This window comes from Lampetra fluviatilis, chromosome 69 (assembly GCF_964198595.1).
Source record: "Lampetra fluviatilis chromosome 69, kcLamFluv1.1, whole genome shotgun sequence".
Lineage (NCBI taxonomy): Eukaryota > Metazoa > Chordata > Hyperoartia > Petromyzontiformes > Petromyzontidae > Lampetra > Lampetra fluviatilis.
The window spans coordinates 3,473,484-3,496,116 of NC_136343.1; the positions used below are offsets into that span (position 1 = coordinate 3,473,484).

Consider the following 22,633-nt stretch of genomic DNA (forward strand, 5'->3'; position numbering starts at 1 on the left):
GTCAGTTTCGATGTAGTCTCTCTGTTCACCAATGTACCTGTATCTGACACCATTGCAATCATTGAAGACTTGGTCCAACAAGGGCGGAATCCAGATGTACCAACTTTGGTAAGGCACTGCCTTACCAACACATACTTCACCTGGAATGGTACATTTTACAAACAAACTGAAGGCACCCCAATGGATTCTCCCTTATCGCCAGTGGTAGCGAATGTTTTCATGGAGAAATTTGAGACAGATGCCATGCAGACATCCACCCTACGTCCTTCCTTGTGGAAGAGATACATGTGTAGGGCTGTTACGGAGGGGCTGTATGTGTAGGGCTGTATGCATAGGATCACACGGAATACAAACACAGTGGGCGGGGCTCCGGGAGTACACGGGGAGGTGCCCGCAACGACGTCCGCATCGGGCAGCCTGGGGGGGCTGCCCGGGGTTGTGATCCTCCGGGGGGGTATAAATGGGGATGAGCCGGAGAGCTCGGGGCTCAGTATTAGAACTAAGGAGGGAAGACTGAAGACCCGCTAGCTAGAGCCCTGGACTCCCCTGGGACGCCGCCCTTGTCAGGGCCGCGCAGGACCGAGCCAGCGGCGTGGTCCCGTGAACCAGAGGCAGCACTCTGGGACTCCGGGTACCGTAGCCCGACTTACCAGTGTCGGGCCAGACAGCCTCCCCTAGCCCGTTAGTGGAGGACTAGGAGGTAGGTCAGGGGTAGCTAGCAGTGTATCCCCAGCTATCCGGGTGAGGGGGCCGATACCCCCTCTAGTACTGTATGTCCCCTGTTGTGACCACTTGTACGAAATAAATACGTGTGCCTCAACATCGGTGTCAAAGCGTCCTCAACGGTACTTCATCTGGTGTCAGAACAACTACGAACATGGACACGCGCCAGACAGCTCGAGCCAGAGTACCGCAGGAGGAAGACACTGCTGAGATTGTCGAGCCCGAGACGGCTCAACAAGACATCGTGCAGCCGGGGCCGGACGCATTCTTACCGGGGCATCAGGATGAAGAGGAGCCACCATCAGACGGGCTGAGGCTGGCTCACGCGAGGCTGGCGGAGCTGCTTTACGCCGCTGCCGCCACACTCGAACACATCACGCGGCTGGGGGCTGGTGGACCACCACGGAGCGAGGACAACCGACGTCCGATGCGCCTTCCCGCCATTTCTACCGATTCAAACTTTGAATCTCCCGCCATCGCCGCAGCAGCTGCCGAGGGCGTGGCCGGCCTGAACCTCGGGTCCGACTTCGGGCTCGCTGGGGCTGCCGCGTCATCGCCGGCGGAGGGAGCGTCATCACGGCCGCGACAGGCGATACCATCAGCCGTTCGCGCCGAAGCGCAGCCGACTTACGAGGACAGCAGCCTGCGTGCTTCCACGGCGACCGCTGCGCTGCACCAAAGGCTACCTCCGCTAAAAGAGTTTGTTGGCGCGGAGGGCGACTGGGGCGGCTTCCAGCGACGCTTCCTCGCCCACCAAGAAATGGCACGGTGGTCGGACGCTGAAGCTCTCTGCGCGTTGCCGGCGCTCCTCGACAGCGACGCACTCGCCGCTCTTACATCGGCGCCGAGGGAGAAGCGCTCCACGCTACGGATGGCGCTGCAGTTGCTGGCCGGGGTCTACGGACCTTCAGCGGAATGCAGGCAGCAGTTTTACGATCGCCAGCGGGGTGCAAAGGAGTCGCCCCTGGCGTACAGAACGAGTCTCCTGGCGCTGGCGAAGACGGCCTTTCCTCGTATGGACAACGACGGCATGGACGCAATGGTCACTGAGAAAATCCTCCTGCTGGCAGACGACCTGGACATCGCCGTCGTTGCACAGGAGGACACGGAGATGACTTCCCTCCAGGCTGCGCGGCTCCTCCACGCCAACCTGCTGTCATGGCGACGGAAGGCCAGCAGGGCAGCGGCCGGGCGTGCGGTGGCTGCAGCCACCTTCCCGGAGGAGGAGGTTTACGCCGTCGACCGTCGACGGCAGCAGGGGACGGGGGCACGGTCGGCCCGGGATGGGTCGAGCCGCTTCGACCGTCCGTCATCGCCGCCAGCGCTCCCGCGTTGCTTCAACTGCGGCGTCCGGGGCCATGTCGCCTCGGGGTGCCGCTCTCCTCGACAGCGCGGGACGACGCCGCGACAGGACGCCGGCCCTCCTCCTCCCAAGCTCCATCAACATAATCCGGCGAGTCGCGGCACCCCTCATGTTTGGCCCAAGCACACACCCGTCACACACTCGCACACCGCAACGAACGGGGGGCCGACATTGCGCTGCGACGGGCCAACACGCATCACTATGGGGACTCAAATCGAACCCAAGCAGTGGTCCGTGTTAGCCCATCGCGTTGTGGCCGCGTCGTCGGGGTCGTCGGCCGTGGTGGGACACATTGACGGGGTAGAGGTACGCATCCTGGTTGATATGGGGGCATCGGCGACCATCATTTCCGAACTAATTTACAATATTCTACCTGTCCAGAGCCGTCCTTTACTGCCGGTTAACGTCCCATTCTATGCCGCTAACGGGGGCTCTCTTGGCATCATTGGACAGATTCGAGCGCAAATTTGTATCGGGGATATCAAATTGTCGGGCCCGATTTTTGTTTCCTCCTCGCTGGCGGTTCCGTGCCTGCTGGGGACGGATTTCTTGGGCAAAATGCCAATTTGTATTTTAATAGACCAGGGATGCATTGAGCTTCCGTCGGGACGACGCATGGCGTTCCTGCCTTCCCCTACTGCGGCTCGGACGGCGTTCGCAACAGTACCGGCATTCGTCGTAAAGACAGTTCGTGTGCCGCCGGGAGCTCAAATGTTGGTACCTCTAAAACTTCGTCGGCCCTTCGCTCAGGGCGTTGGGGACCAGGGAATTATGCTGGGACCATCTAGGGCCGGGGTTAGTGGACCTCATTTGATTCCGGCCCAGACTGTCGTAAGAGGGGACGGGGACCCTTTCATCGCGGTCCTCAATGTGGGGTCGCAGACAGTGGTAGTTCCTCAAGGGACGGTGCTTGCTCACGCGACGCCCGTGCCCTGCGAGGAACCTGTTGCGAATCACGTCGGCACCGCTTCCTGGCCGCACCCACATTCGGACAGCGATGAAGGGTGGCTCGATGCGCTTTGTGCGGGATCGACGGACCTGTCTAATTCAGAGCGCCAACAGCTTAGAACGCTACTGCGGGAATTTTCCGACGTTTTCAGTCGGGACAAGTACGATTTGGGTTGCACTCATCTGCTGCGTCACCATATTGACACGGGTGACAGCGCGCCAATACGCCAGAATCCGTTTCGGTTAAGTCCCGCCGAAAAGGACCATGTCAAATCGGCTATTGATGACATGTTAGCCGCCGACATCATTTCTCCCTCCACCAGCCCTTGGGGAGCGCCGATCGTCCTGGTTAAAAAGCAGGACGGCTCGTTGCGGTTTTGCGTCGATTTTCGGCGCCTCAACAAAATTTCGGTTGCCGACGCATACCTGCTCCCACGGATGGACGAATCGCTGGACGCCTTGGCGGGAGCGCGATTCTTCTCCACACTGGATTTACTTTCGGGATTCTGGCAGCTTCCTCTGGACGATGATTCAAAGCCTAAAACTGCTTTCCGTACACCGCACGGCCTGTTCCAATTCAACCGGTTGCCGATGGGCTTGCACTCAGCGCCGGCAACTTTCCAGCGGTTGATGGAATTGGTTTTGGCTGGATTGCAATGGGAGTCGTGCCTGATTTATTTGGATGACGTTATTGTCTTTAGTAGAACTTTTGACGAACATCTCCAGAGGTTGCGGGCGGTTTTCCTAAAGATGCGGGCTGCTAATTTGAAATTCAAACCCCAAAAATGTCATTTGTTACGCGAATCGGTGCGTTATTTGGGGCATATCGTGGGGCGCTCAGGTATTGCTACCGATCCCGCCAAAACGCAGTGTGTCAGCTCCTGGCCGACTCCCACCTCGGTGGGAGAGGTCAGGAGTTTCATTGGCTTCGCGTCGTATTACCGACGCTTCGTCGCTGATTTTGCAACGATAGCCAAACCCCTACACGCTTTAACATCAAAAGGGGTTCGGTTTCACTGGGGTCAGGAAGAGGAGGCTGCTTTTTGCTCCCTTCGGGACGCCCTGGTAAAAGCTCCTCCCCTGATTTACCCCAATTTTTCTAGACCGTTTTTGCTCGACACCGATGCGAGCAACACGGGTATTGGGGGTGAGCTTTCTCAGGTGGTTGACGGCGTGGAACGGGTGGTTGCGTACGGCAGTCGGGTGTTGTCTCCAGCGGAGCAAAGATATTGTGTCACCCGTAGGGAACTGTTGGCAATTGTCTATTTCATCCAACAGTATCGCCCATATCTGTACGGTCGGCATTTCCCCGTCCGCACAGATCATGCGGCACTGCAGTACGCCCTGCGGGTTCAACAGCCAGCGGGACAATTGTCCCGATGGTTGGAGGTCCTCCAGGATTTTGATTTCGAAACCACCTACCGTAAGGGCGTTCGCCACACCAACGCGGACGCTCTGTCGCGCATGCCAACCGCCTCCGAATGTGCATGCCTCCTGGGGTCGGGGCGTTGCAAGCCAGCAGGGGACATGCCGATTCCGGTCCTGGCGGCCGCCGCCGACGACAAAACATTGGTTCACGAGTCTATCGCAGAACAGGGGAAAGATTCCCTGCTGGGGTTGCCCGTTGATGAATGGGGGCGCCTCCAGATGGAGGATACCTCCCTCCTCGCGTTGCGTCGTCGCGCCGGGGAGAGGGGGCAGGGGACGGGTGATGCCGACGCATGGGAAATGCACGCGGGGTTGCTGATGCATTGGAACGGGAAATCCCATCGACACCGGCTGGTGGTCCCTTCTGGGTTACGGGGTAAGGTGGTGTGGGCTGCTCATGAGCGCCTCCTCCACCTGGGTACCCAAAAGACCCTCGCCTTGCTCCAACTTGATTTTTTTTGGCCGGGCATGACGAGGGATGTCGCAGATCTGTTGGCATCATGCCCTCGGTGTGCGCAGCGAAAACCACCAGCACGGGAGTCAAACCCGCCTTTGCAGTCTATCAGGGTCTCCAGAGTGAACGAACTTGTCGCGCTGGATATTCTGGGGCCATTCCCCGCCACCCCTAGGGGCAATAGATATTTGTTGACCGGGGTGGAATACTTTACGCGCTGGCCTATGGCCTGGCCCCTGGCCAACCAGTCGGCAGCAGCCATCGTGGAGGCCTTTGTCCAAGGTTACGTCATGGACAAAGGTGCTCCGGAGCGGCTGCTGATTGACCAGGGGAAAAATTTTTCCGGCAAACTCCTCCAACAGGTCTGTGAGCTCCTGGGAACGAAAAAAATTCGTACCTCTCCCTATCACCCGCAAACTGACGGGATGGTCGAGCGTCTGCATCGCACCATAACGTCTATGTTGTCGCAGCAGGTTTCAGACTCACAGACCGATTGGGACTTGCAAATTCAAGGGGTCCTGGCAGCATACAGATTGGCCCCCCATGCTGCGACGGGATTTTCACCCTTCTTCCTCATGTATGGCCGCGGACCTGACCCACCTGTTCGGGCACAGCTGCAGATCCCCGCGCCGCTGGGAAAAACTAAATTGGCCGACCATGTTAAATTTAACCTTGCGAAATTGACTGAGGCGCGGGATGCTGCCATGCTAAATTCCGACAGGCGTCAAAAAGCGAATGAGCGCCTCAGACTGGGTCGCGCGCACGTGCTACAGTGGAAGCCGGGGGACAGGGCATGGCTGCACTGTCCCCAGGTACCACTCGCGACCTCCTCAAAACTGGTGCGGCCGTGGCGGGGCCCCGTCGAGGTGGTCGAGGTTTTGCGGCCTCAGTGCATTCGCATCAAATGGGGGAAGCGCCGGTGGTTTGTGCACCCCTCTAGGCTGAAACCTAGAGGGGTGCAAGGCCCCACTCCACACACGCGTGGCCGAACATGTGGGGGGTCGACCGACTCAAAGGGTCCGTCTCTGCTGCCCTCGCCTGACGTGTTGCCGGCTGTCCCGCCCCCAGGTGCACCAGGAATGACGGGCTCACGCCCAACAACCCCTACGGGGGATGCCGAGGGTCTCGCGACATCAGGCGCGGACTCACTTCGAAATGGACAGCTGCCACCGGATGGTCCGCCATCCGGGGTTGCCCCGTGTGACGGGCCTGCGGCAAGGACGCGCGCAAGAATGCGCAGACTCTTGTAATGCACAAAAAGAATTTTTTTTTTTTTATATTTTCACGTGTTATGGTTACTGTGCGCTGCGTTGGTGGTGTGCTCCTGGCACATTGTGTGTGTTGTGTGTGTGCTGGGGGTTCCTGGCGATTTGTATATACGTTGCTTTTACGGAATTCGTATTTATTCGGGGGGGGGGGTGCATCGGGTTATTTTCCCTTCAGGGTTTTATGGTTATTGTTGTTGTTCTCTTCGCGTTATGTTGAAAAAATTGAGGCACACACGAGGGTAAATAAACCTTTATTGAAATTGTTGCAGCCGGGACGGCTGCGAGCTGTACGGGGGGGGTGATGTAGGGCTGTTACGGAGGGGCTGTATGTGTAGGGCTGTATGCATAGGATCACACGGAATACAAACACAGTGGGCGGGGCTCCGGGAGTACACGGGGAGGTGCCCGCAACGACGTCCGCATCGGGCAGCCTGGGGGGGCTGCCCGGGGTTGTGATCCTCCGGGGGGGTATAAATGGGGATGAGCCGGAGAGCTCGGGGCTCAGTATTAGAACTAAGGAGGGAAGACTGAAGACCCGCTAGCTAGAGCCCTGGACTCCCCTGGGACGCCGCCCTTGTCAGGGCCGCGCAGGACCGAGCCAGCGGCATGGTCCCGTGAACCAGAGGCAGCACTCTGGGACTCCGGGTACCGTAGCCCGACTTACCAGTGTCGGGCCAGACAGCCTCCCCTAGCCCGTTAGTGGAGGACTAGGAGGTAGGTCAGGGGTAGCTAGCAGTGTATCCCCAGCTATCCGGGTGAGGGGGCCGATACCCCCTCTAGTACTGTATGTCCCCTGTTGTGACCACTTGTACGAAATAAATACGTGTGCCTCAACATCGGTGTCAAAGCGTCCTCAACGGTACTTCATCTGGTGTCAGAACAACTACGAACATGGACACGCGCCAGACAGCTCGAGCCAGAGTACCGCAGGAGGAAGACACTGCTGAGATTGTCGAGCCCGAGACGGCTCAACAAGACATCGTGCAGCCGGGGCCGGACGCATTCTTACCGGGGCATCAGGATGAAGAGGAACCACCATCAGACGGGCTGAGGCTGGCTCACGCGAGGCTGGCGGAGCTGCTTTACGCCGCTGCCGCCACACTCGAACACATCACGCGGCTGGGGGCTGGTGGACCACCACGGGGCGAGGACAACCGACGTCCGATGCGCCTTCCCGCCATTTCTACCGATTCAAACTTTGAATCTCCCGCCATCGCCGCAGCAGCTGCCGAGGGCGTGGCCGGCCTGAACCTCGGGTCCGACTTCGGGCTCGCTGGGGCTGCCGCGTCATCGCCGGCGGAGGGAGCGTCATCACGGCCGCGACAGGCGATACCATCAGCCGTTCGCGCCGAAGCGCAGCCGACTTACGAGGACAGCAGCCTGCGTGCTTCCACGGCGACCGCTGCGCTGCACCAAAGGCTACCTCCGCTAAAAGAGTTTGTTGGCGCGGAGGGCGACTGGGGCGGCTTCCAGCGACGCTTCCTCGCCCACCAAGAAATGGCACGGTGGTCGGACGCTGAAGCTCTCTGCGCGTTGCCGGCGCTCCTCGACAGCGACGCACTCGCCGCTCTTACATCGGCGCCGAGGGAGAAGCGCTCCACGCTACGGATGGCGCTGCAGTTGCTGGCCGGGGTCTACGGACCTTCAGCGGAATGCAGGCAGCAGTTTTACGATCGCCAGCGGGGTGCAAAGGAGTCGCCCCTGGCGTACAGAACGAGTCTCCTGGCGCTGGCGAAGACGGCCTTTCCTCGTATGGACAACGACGGCATGGACGCAATGGTCACTGAGAAAATCCTCCTGCTGGCAGACGACCTGGACATCGCCGTCGTTGCACAGGAGGACACGGAGATGACTTCCCTCCAGGCTGCGCGGCTCCTCCACGCCAACCTGCTGTCATGGCGACGGAAGGCCAGCAGGGCAGCGGCCGGGCGTGCGGTGGCTGCAGCCACCTTCCCGGAGGAGGAGGTTTACGCCGTCGACCGTCGACGGCAGCAGGGGACGGGGGCACGGTCGGCCCGGGATGGGTCGAGCCGCTTCGACCGTCCGTCATCGCCGCCGGCGCTCCCGCGTTGCTTCAACTGCGGCGTCCGGGGCCATGTCGCCTCGGGGTGCCGCTCTCCTCGACAGCGCGGGACGACGCCGCGACAGGACGCCGGCCCTCCTCCTCCCAAGCTCCATCAACATAATCCGGCGAGTCGCGGCACCCCTCATGTTTGGCCCAAGCACACACCCGTACAATCCGCAAAGCTGTCTCCCCACCCATGCGGAGACAACCTTCTGAGGATCCAACCAAAACCATCACTTTACCGTACATAGCAGGCGTTACCAAAATCTGAAACAAACACAAGATCCAGGTTCGTTTCAACACAGTACACAAAATCGGTGATTTAATCCCATCTGTAAAGGATGTGATTCCTGACATACAATACCCAGGTGTCTGCAAACTGAGTTGTGGTTGTGGCAGCAGTTACATTGGGGAAACAAAACATGTCTCGGACCGCGTTCATGAACACAAGGCAGATCTGAAACACGGTAGGACAAATACCTCTGCCGTTGCCGATCATTGTTTTAATGCTGCCTTCAGAGATTTGTTCATGAAGCTATCCAGATATATAAACACAGACACAACTTCAACCGAGAGGATGGGTACAAACTGAGCAATTGGAAGGACGTTATTAACCAGGTAAAGTCTGAACTGACTGTGATGATTCCATCCTACCTGCCTATGTCAGCTGTTATTTCTGACTGTCTCTCTCAGATGTCTCATGCTTACATGTCCTTTGCATTTCACTCTCATGCCTTTGGATTGCACTCTCATACTCACCTGTGCTTTTGATTGCACTCTCATACTCACCTGTCCTTTGGATTGCACCCGTTAGGTTGCACTCATGCCTTTGGATTGCACCACTCTTCGATTTTACATTAACATGCTAATCTCTCACATTAACATAGCCACTTCCGTGCCCTCGTCTAGGAGGCCGCTTTGGATTGCACCACTCTTCGATTTCACATTAACATGCTAATCTCTCACATTAACATAGCCACTTCCGTGCCCTCGTCGAGGAGGCCGCTCTCCTATCTTACAGTTACATGCTAATTTATCACATTAACATCACTAGCCCCGGACACTTTGATTCTTGGGATACACCCATTTCAAATATTTTAAAAGTCTGCCTCAGCAGCAGACCATGCTTTCACACCTGATGATGGACGCTTGTGTTGCGCCCGAAACGTCGTGATTTATTGTATTTTATATCTACGTGACTTTACCGAAAGAACCAAAGAGTTTGTGATTGTATTAGTTTACATTGGACCAATTAGGCCTCAGCAAGGTAAGTTACCATTTTTACTGGGTAAAAGGGTAAAGGTGTCGACATGCCAAGGGGTAAGGTAAAGGGTAGGGTAAAGGTAGCTCAAAATAATTACCCAGTAGGGTAAAGGTAGCGCAAAGTATTACCCGGTAAATACGGTACCTTGTTTACCGCTAAAAGCTCCTTTTTTAAAACACGCTTTTATGAAATGTACCGTATTAGTAATGGCAGAACTCTATGACTCCAGAAAGTGGCCCCAAAGCTTGCCATAACGTAAGGGAGCGTGGCCAATTACAGTCAATGTCAGTTGACCCAAGGGTAATTTGACCCAAGCCAAAACATAACATATAAAAAAGAATGTTTAAAAACATATATTTTTTTATGATAGAATATATTGTCATCAGTATGCCATAAGTATACCAAGATTGCAGTCGATACCACATTTGGAAGTGGGTTAAAATTGACTTACAAGATTTGAGGATACGACAACAGAGCGAGTTAAAATAAAGCGTGTAAAATTGGAATCATCAAGAGCATTCTATTTGTATAAAGCGCTCTCACTAGCATTGACCGTTATAAAAAAATTGTTTAGTAGTACCCCAGTAATTACCCTGTAATCGGGTAATTTGTATGGTGTAAGGGTAAAAGGTAGGGTAAAGGTAGGCTCGTTGCATTTTATCTTTTACCTTACCTGCTAAAGGGTAAAAGGTAGGGTAGAGTGATTGTATTGTGGTAAGGTAAAAGGTAAGGTAAAGGTAGGCTTGTTTTTTTTACATTTTAACTTTTACCTTACCGTGCCGAGGCCTAGGACCAAGGGCAAAAACAAATAGCGAGTTTTCGTCCGGGGGCTTAGTTTGTTGTATCCGTGTACTTTGCGCGGGGGGGGGGGGGGCTTAGTTTGTTGTACTTGTGTACTTTGTTGAAACGTAAACCCAACAATTCGTCAGTTAAAAGTTACGATAGGCGTATGCAAACAGACAGCCAGACAAAAAAAACACGTTTATTAGTTAAGATAATATAACATAATTAGCTTGGCAGATCACTGTTACAATTCAGTGGGCTCACATGACATTGATTTCTCCAAGACAGAGGTTCTCTGCAAGCCATCTGGCTACCATGAGAGATTCGTTCATGAGGCGATCCACATATACAAACACAGAGACAATTTCAACCGAGAAGATGGATTCTGGCTCAGCAATCATTGGAAGGACGTAATAAACCATTTCGGATCTTAACTGTGTTCACGTTTACGGTGACTTTCAGACCGCAGTCCACTCACTGGCATTGACTAAATATATTTTGTATTCTCCGCAGGGAATGGAGTCTTTGCTCCGCTGCAAGTCTCCTGCCACCACTCTCCCATTGACATATTTCGCTGCTTCCTCTTAGTACCTTTCACGTGACGGTCAATGGTATAGTGTATAGCAAATTGTATAATAATAAATAGTATAAAAGTGTAATGTTTAATATAATGTATAAGGTAATATATAGTATCGTAATTGTATAGTGAATATACAGCAGTGTGGTATACAGTAGGGTGGGTAGAATAATACATAGTGTAATATTACAATGTATAGTCTAAGGTATAGGGTGGTGTAAAGTAATGCAGTATATAATTTAATGTTGGGTTTGTCTATGGCAATATATAGTACGGGGTAGATCCGTGTGATGTAAGGAAAAAGTTTAGCTGGAGGCATATTATATTTTTTGCGACATAGAATTGTAATGTATGACTTACTGTTAATAGCTCAGCTTATTGGAGAGTATATTTAGCATATTGATGATACTGATGTAGTTTATATTTAAATTTTTTACGTGGTGGTTTAGCTGCTGCAGCTCCTTACAATTAAAATTCCTTCCCTTTATTACTGCTAAAACTACTCCCTCCCTTTGATGCTGCAAATCCTACATAATGCACGGGCATATGACTTTGAGACCCCCCCCCACCTCCTACACATTCTACAAGCAGTGACTAATCCCATATCTGCATTTCCATAAATATGCTAAATTCCTCTTGATATGCAAATTCCTTTGTCAATGCGCCCTTCCCCCTCTAACCCAGCTTAAATATACGCTGCCAAGCATGGTGGTGCTCATTCAGACACTGTCTTTCCGACAGACCTGTTCTTCACCTGACGGCTGCTTGCGTTGTGGCCGAAACATCGTGAGAATTGTATTGTATTGTTTTATTTTTATTATTTTATTATTTCCCTTCTACGTGACTTTACCGAAAGAACCAAGAAGAAAAAACATAATTAGCGTTTTGGAGAAAATATCTCCTTTATGTAACATTTCAGTCTTTCCCTTGTGTGTACTATATTCGTGATTTCGAAGACAAACAATGAGTTGGAGGATAATGTTCCTAAGCTACAAAAAATACCTTCGACTCTGTATCACATGAGCAACAGCAGTCACGTAAATGTTCCGCACAGGTTACTGTCAAAAGAAACGTTCGTCTAGTTAGGAGATTCCATTTTTGACAATTTTATACCAAATGGTACGTACAGCAAAATCTCTATCACGTACGTTACCATCCGGAATGCTCTATTAACTGGCATCTGTCAAACGGCAATATAAATATTCCTTCACGTATCGAGAAATATTCTGGCATCTCTCAGCGTGTATTAGGACATTGCCGAGTGGTGGCACAAATGGAGTCGCAATTTCAATCATCTGCCGCCATTGTGATCGTGTTGTGGGCTGCCTAACCTAATTGTTTCACTGTACTTGTACATACAGTACTGCACTACTGTACACTGTAATCTGCTTCTCTACAATAAACTTAAAATCCTGTTCAAATGACTGGTGAGTACCTCTGTAAAAGAGTTAATTGTTTTGAATAGCACAGTTAAAATGTACGCTTAATTTCTTCGTTGAAAATGTTTTAATACTTGAGAAATTTGAACCATAAAGTATACCTCTCAGATAACCGGCACATTTGATGAACTGGCACCCTCGATTCCCCATGAATGCTGGATAAGAGCTTTTGATGTATATGCTCAAAATCAGAACATGTGTTAAAATTCTAATTCTAAATAATCAAGAGACACATCGCCAACATTGAATTATTGCATTGAAATATATACTGCATCACATTACATCACAGTTACTGTACACTGATCTCTGAATGTATGCCTACACCTGCATGCATTCTTAGAATGAGAGAAGCCAAGTGAGAGCACGGTTCATATCTGTCCGGCAGCCCTCATGATTACTGCAGCAATATTGACCATCTGCTTAACAGTGGATGTTCAATATTCATGGTCAAAATTTGCCAGATTCGAAAGATTTGCCACAAACTACCCAACTGGGGTTACACATCAATCATCGGTCCACCCTACTGGCAGACTCATGTCCACATGCAGGTCGGTACTGAGTCACCTTGTACCACAAAGGGTCAGCTGCCACTTGGGCGAGTCGTCGAACGATTGAGATGAAATATGATGCAAGCCGCTGTTAGTTGCTGAAGCATTTCACCTTTGATTAGCAAGATTGGCTACGTACAGTGAGAAAGAAAGAAAATATTTATGCAAGCGCCAATTATGAATGTAAATATTATTATAACACGTTGAATGCTGTGGAGATTTTTTGTCTCCCGCTCCTGCTTACAGATCTACCCAGCCTCCAAGTCCACACATACTGGCCGCTCCTACTCTACATCCTCCAAAAAGTCCACCTAACACAAACTGCTGGGTTTCATTTCACTCTCTCTCAGTCCGCAGCCTCCTCCAGCTTCACTCTGACTTCTTGGAGGTTAAAACCTTGCAATGGGAAAGGTACAAATCTGGCTGTCACCTGATGAAGCTCGTTGTAATGACTGGCGAAACATCGTACTCAGATTGTAAATGTGGCTTGGCTCTCCAACACACCGGTGTGTTGTACTGGTGACGAATTAGCATGTTCTGTTTACGTGACAACCCTTACTAGTTGGCTGTGTCGGGTGGTGGCGGGTTTTAATGACAAATGTATATATTTATGCGATCTAACCAAAAAAAACTCTTATGGGAAAGGCCTGTGAATGAAATGGAACTTGTTTATCTTCAGGTCAATGATATACATCTACTTGGTCTCCATTTGACTCAGGATTGCCTAAAAAATCCACCCACACCTCCACATCCACAAATTGCTGGGAGTTGCCTCGCTCTGCCTCAACGTCCACAGTCTCCTCCAGCTTCACGCTGCCTCCATCGGCGTGAAGGTCGGATTTTGGAGTTGAATCTTCTACGTCACATTTCACTATCACTTCACTCTTTACCATCACTTCTTCGCTCTTCACCGATTCAAATGTAATTTTCACTTCTTGACATTTCGCCTTCACTCCTGGCCACGTTTCATATCCCAAATGTTTTTCTGGTTCTTGTTTCATGAGGGACGGACTCATTGCAGCACTTTGTCTTTCACAAGCCGATTTCAGATTAATTTCCTGATGAATGGTTTGCTGCTTGTTTCGATCCCCTAACTGTCTAAAACCCTTCCCATACACAGTGCACTTTAAGGGTTTGTCTCCTGTGTGTATTCTCTGGTGTGTTTTAAGATGTGATGACTGTGCAAATGCCTTGCCACACAAAGTACATTTGAAGGGTTTTTCTCCTGTGTGTGTTCTCTGGTGTCTTTTAAGATGCCCTAACTGTACAAATGCCTTCCCACACACAGTGCACTTGAAGGATTTCTCTCCCATGTGTGTTCTCTGGTGGCCCTGAAGAATTGATGAATGTGCAAACGCCTTCCCAAACAAAGTACATTTGAAGGGTCTGACTCCTGGGTGTATTCTCTGGTGTATTTTAAGATGCGATGACTCAGCAAATGCCTTCCCACACACAGTGCACTTGAAGGGTTTCTCCCCCGTGTGTGTTCTCTGGTGGCCCTGAAGAGTTGATGACCGTGCAAATGCCTTGCCACACAAAGTACACTTGAAGGGTTTTTCTCCTGTGTGTTTTCTCTGGTGTCTTTTAAGACGTGATGAATGTGCAAACGCCTTCCCACACACAGTGCACTTGAAGGGTGTTGCTCCTGTGTGTATTCTCTGGTGTCTTTTAAGAAGTGATGACTGTGCAAAGGCCTTCCCACACATAGTGCACTTGAAAGGTGTTTCTGTGTGTATTCTCTGGTGTGTTTTAAGATTTGATGACTGTGCAAAGGCCTTCTGACACACAGTGCACTTGAAGGGTGTTTCTCCTGTGTGTATTCTCTGGTGTCTTTTAAGATGTGATGAATGTGCAAACGCCTTCCCACACACAGTGCACTTGAAGGGTGCTTCTCCTGTGTGTATTCTCTGGTGTGTTTTAAGATGTGATGACATTGCAAATGATATCCCACACACAGTGCACTTGAAGGGTGTTTCTCCTGTATGTATTCTCTGGTGTCTTTTAAGAAGTGATGAATATGCAAATGCCATCCCACACTCAGTGCACTTGAAGGGTGTTTCTCCTGTGTGTATTCTCTGGTGTGTTTTAAGATGTGATGACTGTACAAATGCCTTCCCACACACAGTGCACTTGAAGAGTGTTTCTCCTGTGTGTATTCTCTGGTGTGTTTTAAGATGTGATGACATTGCAAATGCCTTCCCACACACAGTGCACTTGAAGGGTTTCTCTCCCGTGTGTGTTCTCTGGTGGACCTGAAGAATTGATGAATGTGCAAACGCCTTCCCACATACAGTGCACTTGAATGGTTTCTCTCCCGCTGATTGTCTTTGCTCCATCTGACCAATTCTGTACAGCAAAGTGGCAGAGGAACTGGCAGCTGCAGACAGAAAACAGTAATATCCACACAATGTAAGCATAGAAATGTATATATATATACACAATCACATGTGATATTCACATATTACATAGACAAGAACACTCAAACATTAACGAGAAAAAAAAAATCACCCCCAATTCATCACACAAGCTGATTTAAGGCACTTGCTACTATAGCAGGCAAGTGGTCAGTATAATGCCTGGAGGCCCTACTATATTTAAAATCAATGATAACCCATAACTCTACATACAGAATTTCGGTTGTATCTGGCTACTGAAGAAATATTAACTATTGCAAAAGTCTCATAAAAATAGCTAATGGTGTTAAAAATAAAACTATTTGGATTGGTCAGAACTATTATAAAATAGACGTTAATGTTCAATTGCAACTTGGAAGTCAGAGGTCAGGCTCAGATTTGCTTGAATGCTCGGAGGGACAGATGTAATTTCAGCTTTATGAGCTGTGTTTTCCATGCTTATAAAACGTTCCCTGTGTCGGGGACTGTACAAGAGAAGGTTCTAGAAGGCGTGTGTTGTGATGATTGGAAACAGGTGACCGGAAGGCACTGTAAGCATTATTCAATTAAGGACATGTTATAGTAAAGTGAGGGGGGGGGGCGGGGCCGAGCGAGTATATCAGGGGGAGCGAGGCCCGCGGTCGGGGCGCATACTCGCAGAGGTGTGGACTCGAGTCATGTGACTTGGACTCGAGTCAGACTCGAGTCATGAATTTGATGACTTGCGACTCGACTTGGACTTGCATAACAATGACTTTGTCCCACCTATGAGATGTGGACTCGAGTCATGTGACTTGGACTCGAGTCAGACTCGAGTCATGAATTTGATGACTTGCGACTCGACTTGGACTTGCATAACAATGACTTTGTCCCACCTCTGCATACTCGGGGACTAATTGACGACCAAAGGAGAAGTGGACGACATTGGGGCCGACCATGGAAACCATTGGGGTTGACTATTCAGCTATCAACTTGCAGGAAAGCATCGGGGCTGAAGATAGCCATAGCAATTACGATTGTGCAGTCGTTACACTTGGACTGTATATACGTTCGGAGAAGTAAAGGTTTACTCCCCTGAAAATGGATGTCTCCAAGGAGCTTCTTTCCAGGTGTAATAAAAAAACTATTGCTTTGATTAAACCTAGGTGTTTAAAATGGTCATTATACTTTACATCAAATAAAAACTTTACACTCTCATGCACTGGAACAGTGAAGAAGGTGGTGTTGTGGCTATAACCATGCCTGGCTGCCTTAATCTGCTCAGTACAGATGCTCATACTCTTCACCAAGTACTTAACAACCTAGGAACAATCAATGAAGCAGAGGCCTACAATAAGTTAAGCTATCACTTGTCAATCATGTCTGCTGTCTTACCTATTGTCATTTTTTGTCTGTTTTTTTTTATGTGTGTGTGGCCGAAAGTTGCGAAGGATATGGCTCGCAAACCGTGGGGTTTACTTTTAAGAAAGTACCCAGGTAGCACGCCATAAGCCTCATGCTGAGCCAGCGCTATTCCGATTTCGCGTCCGTCACCTTTAAAGTAGTTCAATTAGCGATTTAGTGCTATTTTGGGTTATTTATTTCTTACATAGCGCATGCTCGACCCTACCAACTCACACGCGTTCGGTGGGGGGGAGGGGGCAATTCTCTTTCGTGTGGACACCATAGGTGGGACAAAGTCATTGTTATGCAAGTCCAAGTCGAGTCGCAAGTCATCAAATTCATGACTCGAGTCTGACTCGAGTCCAAGTCACATGACTCGAGTCCACATCTCATAGGTGGGACAAAGTCATTGTTATGCAAGTCTAAGTCGAGTCGCAAGTCATCAAATTCATGACTCGAGTCTGACTCGAGTCCAAGTCACATGACTCGAGTCCACACCTCTGGTGGACACTGCGCAAGGTAACACACACAGATTTACAGCTCCCTTCAAACATTTATTACCATCACTTTTTACTCATTACAAATTGCTTTTTATAGGTTCGATTTTATGACAGGGATTAACCAATGTTTTATGACAGTTACCACAAGTAACATGATTTTTCTCTCCGACTACTAAGTGCTACTTTGAAATTGTTATGTACAAAATGCCTATTATTCCCCACTATCTTTGCTTTAACGACCACGTCTTTACGTGAGGGCATGACACTTATGCTCACGTTTTCTCTTTGAAAATAGGCACATTTCTAAATATCACTGTCCTGCTCACAAAAAACAGGTTTGAGGGGAAGAATAGCCTTTTTCTGTACTCTTGAGACGTAAGCAGCCACATAATAGCACTTATTGCACAGGGGCAAACCAATAAATATACTCATTGCTATTACATCTTCATACCTACTATAATCACCCAAGAATGTCCTTAACGCTCATGACATCACTCCACATCGACCAGCCCCCCTAATTAATATTCATGAGCAGGTGACGTCCTCCAAATGGACACCCCCCCACCCCTCCTCATTAATAATCATGAGCAGGTCACGTCCTCCACATGGGCCCACCCCTCATTAATAATCATGAGCGGGTGACGTCACTCCGCATGGAGAACTCCCCCTCAATAATCATGAAGAGGTGACGTCCTCCAAATGGACAACCCCTCCATTAATAATAATTAGCAGGTGACGTCACTCCACATTGGGGGCGAGGTGCCTCCTCCCCCCTCCTCGGCGTCAACTTACAACCCTCACAACAAAGGCAGAACCCTCACGTCACCGCGATCTCCGGAACGCTATTGAGACATCAAAGTAAAAAGGAAGTCATGATGAACAAGGGATTATAACCTTAAAATGAAATAGGTCTGTGTCTGCCCTTACAAATTGCACGCACATTAATGCAATGAATATTAAGTCGTGGTCTGCTGTTCGCTTGCAAGTTTCAGATTTACTGCAATACACCCATCCATGGACGGGCAAAAGGCTAGTTCTATCATATTTACACTTGCCCCCTCAGTACGGGGGTTGAGCAGTGTTATGTCAATTACACTTGATTGGTGCGCATCTGCTCATAGTTACAAGTAGGTTAGGCTCATTTCGTATTTGTTCACTTTCATAAATTTGCCGCTCTTGCTCACGGCAAATGTTTGTACTAAAATGGTGGAACACCCTCGTAGTCGCTCCAAATTTCTTATTTATTATATACGCATGCATTTTCCCTCTCCCTTGCTTCTTTCGCTAAAGTCACGTACAAAGAAAACTATTATTTACAAACGTATTTAGTCATTATAAATGTTAGACTGTGCGTGTGTAGGTCCATGTGTACTTGTGAGTACATATATGTGTGCGTTGTGTCTGTGGGAGTACATGTGTGTGTGCGTCAATGTGTGTGTGTGACAGGCGCTGTGTTTGTTTGTGTACGTCCATGTGTGTGTGCGCTGTGTAAGTCGATGTGTGTGTGTCAGTCGATGTGTGTGTAAGTCCATGTGTGTGTGTTAGTCGATGTGTGTGTGTGCGTTGTTCCATGTGCGTGTGAGTCTATGTATGTGTGTGTTTAAGTCGATGTGTTTCAGACGATGTGTGTTTGTGGGTCCAGGTGTGTCAGTCGATGTGTGTGTACGTCGAAATGTGTGCGTGTCCATATGTGCGTGTAAGTCGATGTGTGTCTGTGTGGGAGTCCATGTGTGTGTGAGTCGATGTGTGTGTGTAAGTTGATGTGTGTGTGTGAGTCCATGTATGTGTGTGCGTCGATGGGTGTGTGTAAGTCCATATGTGTGTGCGAGTCAATATGTGCATGTGTAAGTCGACGTGTGTGTGTCGCTGTGTGTGTATAAGTTGTGTGGCAAAACAACCCCCTACCTCCTCGTGTTGCCCGTGGACAGTGCCGTGGGGGGAGGGCCAATTCCGATTGGCTGTTCCCCTCAGGGCGTTTGTAGCCACCACATCGGCTAAATTGGGGCTCTGGACGGGTGCGAGGGGCTGGTAACCCCTCCACCTTCAATAAATTACCACTTAAACCACGTGTAAAATATCTAATTAAAAAGCTTGTGCCGGAGGCCCCGGGGGGACAGGCGTCTATGAAGTCTCCTGGCCAAACCCCATTTGGCGGAGCCAGGAGATTAAATCTTTACCCTCGGAGCTCCTCCAGAAACAACAAAAAGCCACGACGGTTGGCCACGTGGAATGTTCGAACGCTCACTGCGGAGGAGAGGCTGCCACTCCTCTGTCGGGAGCTGGACCGGTACCGCCTGGATCTCTGTGGCATTCAGGAGGTCCGGTGGACCGGCTCTGGCTCCTGCCACCATGAGGGGTGGACAGTCCTCTACTCGGGGTAGGAGACTGCCAAACAACAGGGTGTGGCTCTTCTTCCGAACAAAAGAATGAAGGGGGCGTGGGAGCGTGGTGGTGAGGTGTGGGAAGCTGTAAGCCCCAGGCTACCTTGGGCTCGCCTTCCCATCAACCGGAGGCGAGGAGTGGTGGTCATGATTACTTATGCCCCCACCGTAGATGAACATCCGTGGAGGGATGCAGGCAAGGCCGATGAGTCAGATGCCTTCTATGACCTCCTGTCACAGGTGCTGGCTAAAGTGGCCCCTCGGGATAGAGTCATCTTGTTGGGTGACTTCAATGCCCGAGTTGGTCATGATGCTGGCACCTGGTCTGGAGCGATTGGAAGGCATGGGCCAGATCAGCTCAATGACAACGGTAGGAGGATGCTAGATTTTTGTGCAGCCCATGGGCTTGTAATTACCAACACGCTGTTCCAGCATCGGCACATGCACACAACATCATGGATGCATGCCAGGTCCAAGCAAGAACATCTACTGGACTACATAGTGACGGACCAGCGGATGCAAGCCAGGACCTACCGTGGAGCTGATCTGCCCTCTGACCATCAACTTGTCATCTGTAAGATGCGCCTGCCATTCTTCCACTCCGGTGGTGGGTGTACACCCAGGACCCCATTCCAACCTAAGGTGGCCTGGTCTCAGCTAACTGATGGAAGTTGCAAGCGAGAATTTAATCATCGCTTGCGGCTGGGGTTGGCATTGTCAACCACTCCTGATGTCAAGGGTAAATGGGCGAGGTTTAGGACTGTGACTCATGCAGCAGGAAATGGCTGCTTTGGGTACGCGGTCTAGACCTCCCCAGAGACCCTGGCTGACAGAGGGGGAATCCCTCAGCCTGGAAAACATCATGGAACAAAGTGGAGATGCCCCTGATGAGGCTGCGGTGCCTCAATAATTGGAGGAGGAAGTCACCCCCTGTGAGTGGCTGACTGAGGTGCCATCCGTTGAGGAAGTACTGAAGGCGATCCAGAGTCTGAGAATAGGAAAGGCACCGGGCAGAGATGATCTCCGAAGCAAAATGCTGAGAGAGGGTGGCGTTTGTGCGCAGACTGCCCTACATGGCATCATAACAACAGTCTGGGCCACTGGACGGGTTCCGCAGGATTGGAAGGATGCCCTAGTGGTCCCCCTCTTTAAGAAGGGGGGCTGCAGACTGTAACAACTACAGGGGCAACTCACTCCTCAGTGTGCCGGGAAAGGTCCTGGCAAAGATTATTCAACATTGCCTTGCTAGGCACGCTAAGGAGAGGCTTGTGGAGCCCCAATGCGGTTTCAGGAAAGGGCGGTCCTGCACAGATGCCATATTTTCTGTCCGTCTGCTACAGCAGAGGTGTAGGGAATTCCAACAAGGCCTACATCTCTGCTTTATTGACCTGGTCAAGGCCTATGATACCATCAGTAGGCCTGGGCTCTGGGTTGTTCTTCGTGCTTTCAGTCACTGACCCTTTGCTCACGCTCGTTAAGGACATTGATGATGGTAAGTAGGCCCGGATAAAACTAAGTGGTCGGGAGTCAGAGCCATTCCCTGTACACCTTGGGGTGCGACAGGGATGTCCTCTGGCTCCAACAATATTTAACATCTATCTCGACCATGTAGTTCGTGAAAGCCTTCAGTAGCTGTACCAGAGGAATTTCCATCTGGTACAGATACAATGGGAGGCTGATCGATGCCCGGGTGCGGTCAAGGGATGGCTCCCTATTGGTCAACCACATTATGTATGTCGACGACCTGGTAATTGCGGCTCACTCAGAGGAGGAGTTGGAGGAACTGCTGCTGAAACTGGAGTGTGCCACTAAGAGGTGGGGCCTTACCATCAGCCCCATCAAAACGAAGCACCTGCCTGGGTATTTTGTACCATCGGGCTTTCCACCCCCACAACTCCAAATCGGTGATGGGGCAGTTGTGGAGAGAGTGGAGAGTTTCCCATATCTGGGCAGTGTGCTCATGACCGCCTCCGGTTTAACAGCAGAGGTCTCACTCCGAATCAGTCGAGCGGCATTATCTCTTCATCGGTTGCGTAACGCTATGTGGAAGCTACCTGGTCTGTCGCTTCGCACAAAGCTTCGGGTCTTCTTGGCCACAGTCATTCCCTCCCTTCTCTACACTTGCGAAAATGGAACATCTTCACTGGTTAGAAACATTAAGGCTGGCCTGCCTACGAACCAACCTGGGTTTAAACAGGCTAGATTGTATGAGCTCACAAATCCTTGAAAGATCTGGACAAAATCCCATCGGTGAGCTCCTCCGGCAGGCAAGGCTGCATTGGCTGGGCCATGTAGCCCGCATGCCCAGCCACCGCATGCCTAAACAGCTTTTGTTTGGCCGGATCGAGGGGGCTAAACGGGCGCGGTACGGGCTAGAGAAGAGATGGAGTGATGTGGTACAGGAGGACGTGGAGCTGAGTGGACTTGCCGATGACTGGTACCAGCGGTGTCAAGATCGGCCTCTGTAGAGGAGGCCCGTGAAGGACGCTACTGGGCAGTTGGAGGCAATCGCTAACCAACAACAAGAGAGGGCGGAGGAGCGACGCTCACAACAGCGAGCGGATGCACCACCTGTGCTACCCACTGTGCCAACTTGCTGAATTTTAACCACCCAGCGCTCCATCCATTGATGTGTGTCCCTCCTCTGACCTCATTGTTGCAGAATGAATGTCTCCAACAACCCTGCAGCATCCTTCACGGGCCTCCTCCACAGAGGCCGATCTTCACACTCCTGGTACCAGTCATTGGCAAGTCCGATGACCTCCACATCTTCCAATCTCTTTTCTAGCCCATGCCATACCAGTTTAGTCCCTCATATCTGAACTAACTTACGCTGCGTGAGCATGCAGTTTCTGAGCATGTGGGATTCATGACCAACGAATGCAGCCTCGCCTGCAAAAGAGGCTCACCGATATATTCTGTACGGATATCTCAGGGATTTGTAAGCTTCGAATACTATCAAGTCTGGCTCAATAGAGGATGAATCATAGGCAGGCCAGCCTTAATTGTACAAGCCAGCACAGATGGTTCTTTAAACGAGTCCATATTTTACATCCACAGAAAAAGGGGTCATAGCTGAAGGCAAGAAGATTAAGTGATTTGTATGGAGCAACGGT

General features: G+C 50.6%; 1 protein-coding gene across 3 annotated transcripts in view; it reads right to left on the bottom strand.

Moving 5' to 3' along the window:
- Nucleotides 1–22,633, bottom strand: part of LOC144952710 (uncharacterized) — a 52,972-nt gene that overhangs the window by 18,339 nt on the left and 12,000 nt on the right. For 2 of the 3 annotated variants that reach the window (XM_078883194.1, XM_078883195.1), the window contains one exon: nt 12,658–15,237. In XM_078883194.1, coding sequence (XP_078739320.1) covers nt 13,541–15,196 — 1,656 coding nt within the window. In that variant the 5' untranslated portion in view covers nt 15,197–15,237 and the 3' untranslated portion in view covers nt 12,658–13,540. Of the gene's footprint in view, nt 1–12,657; nt 15,238–22,633 lie in introns of those variants that run through there. The other variant, XM_078883196.1, reaches the window with a different exon arrangement.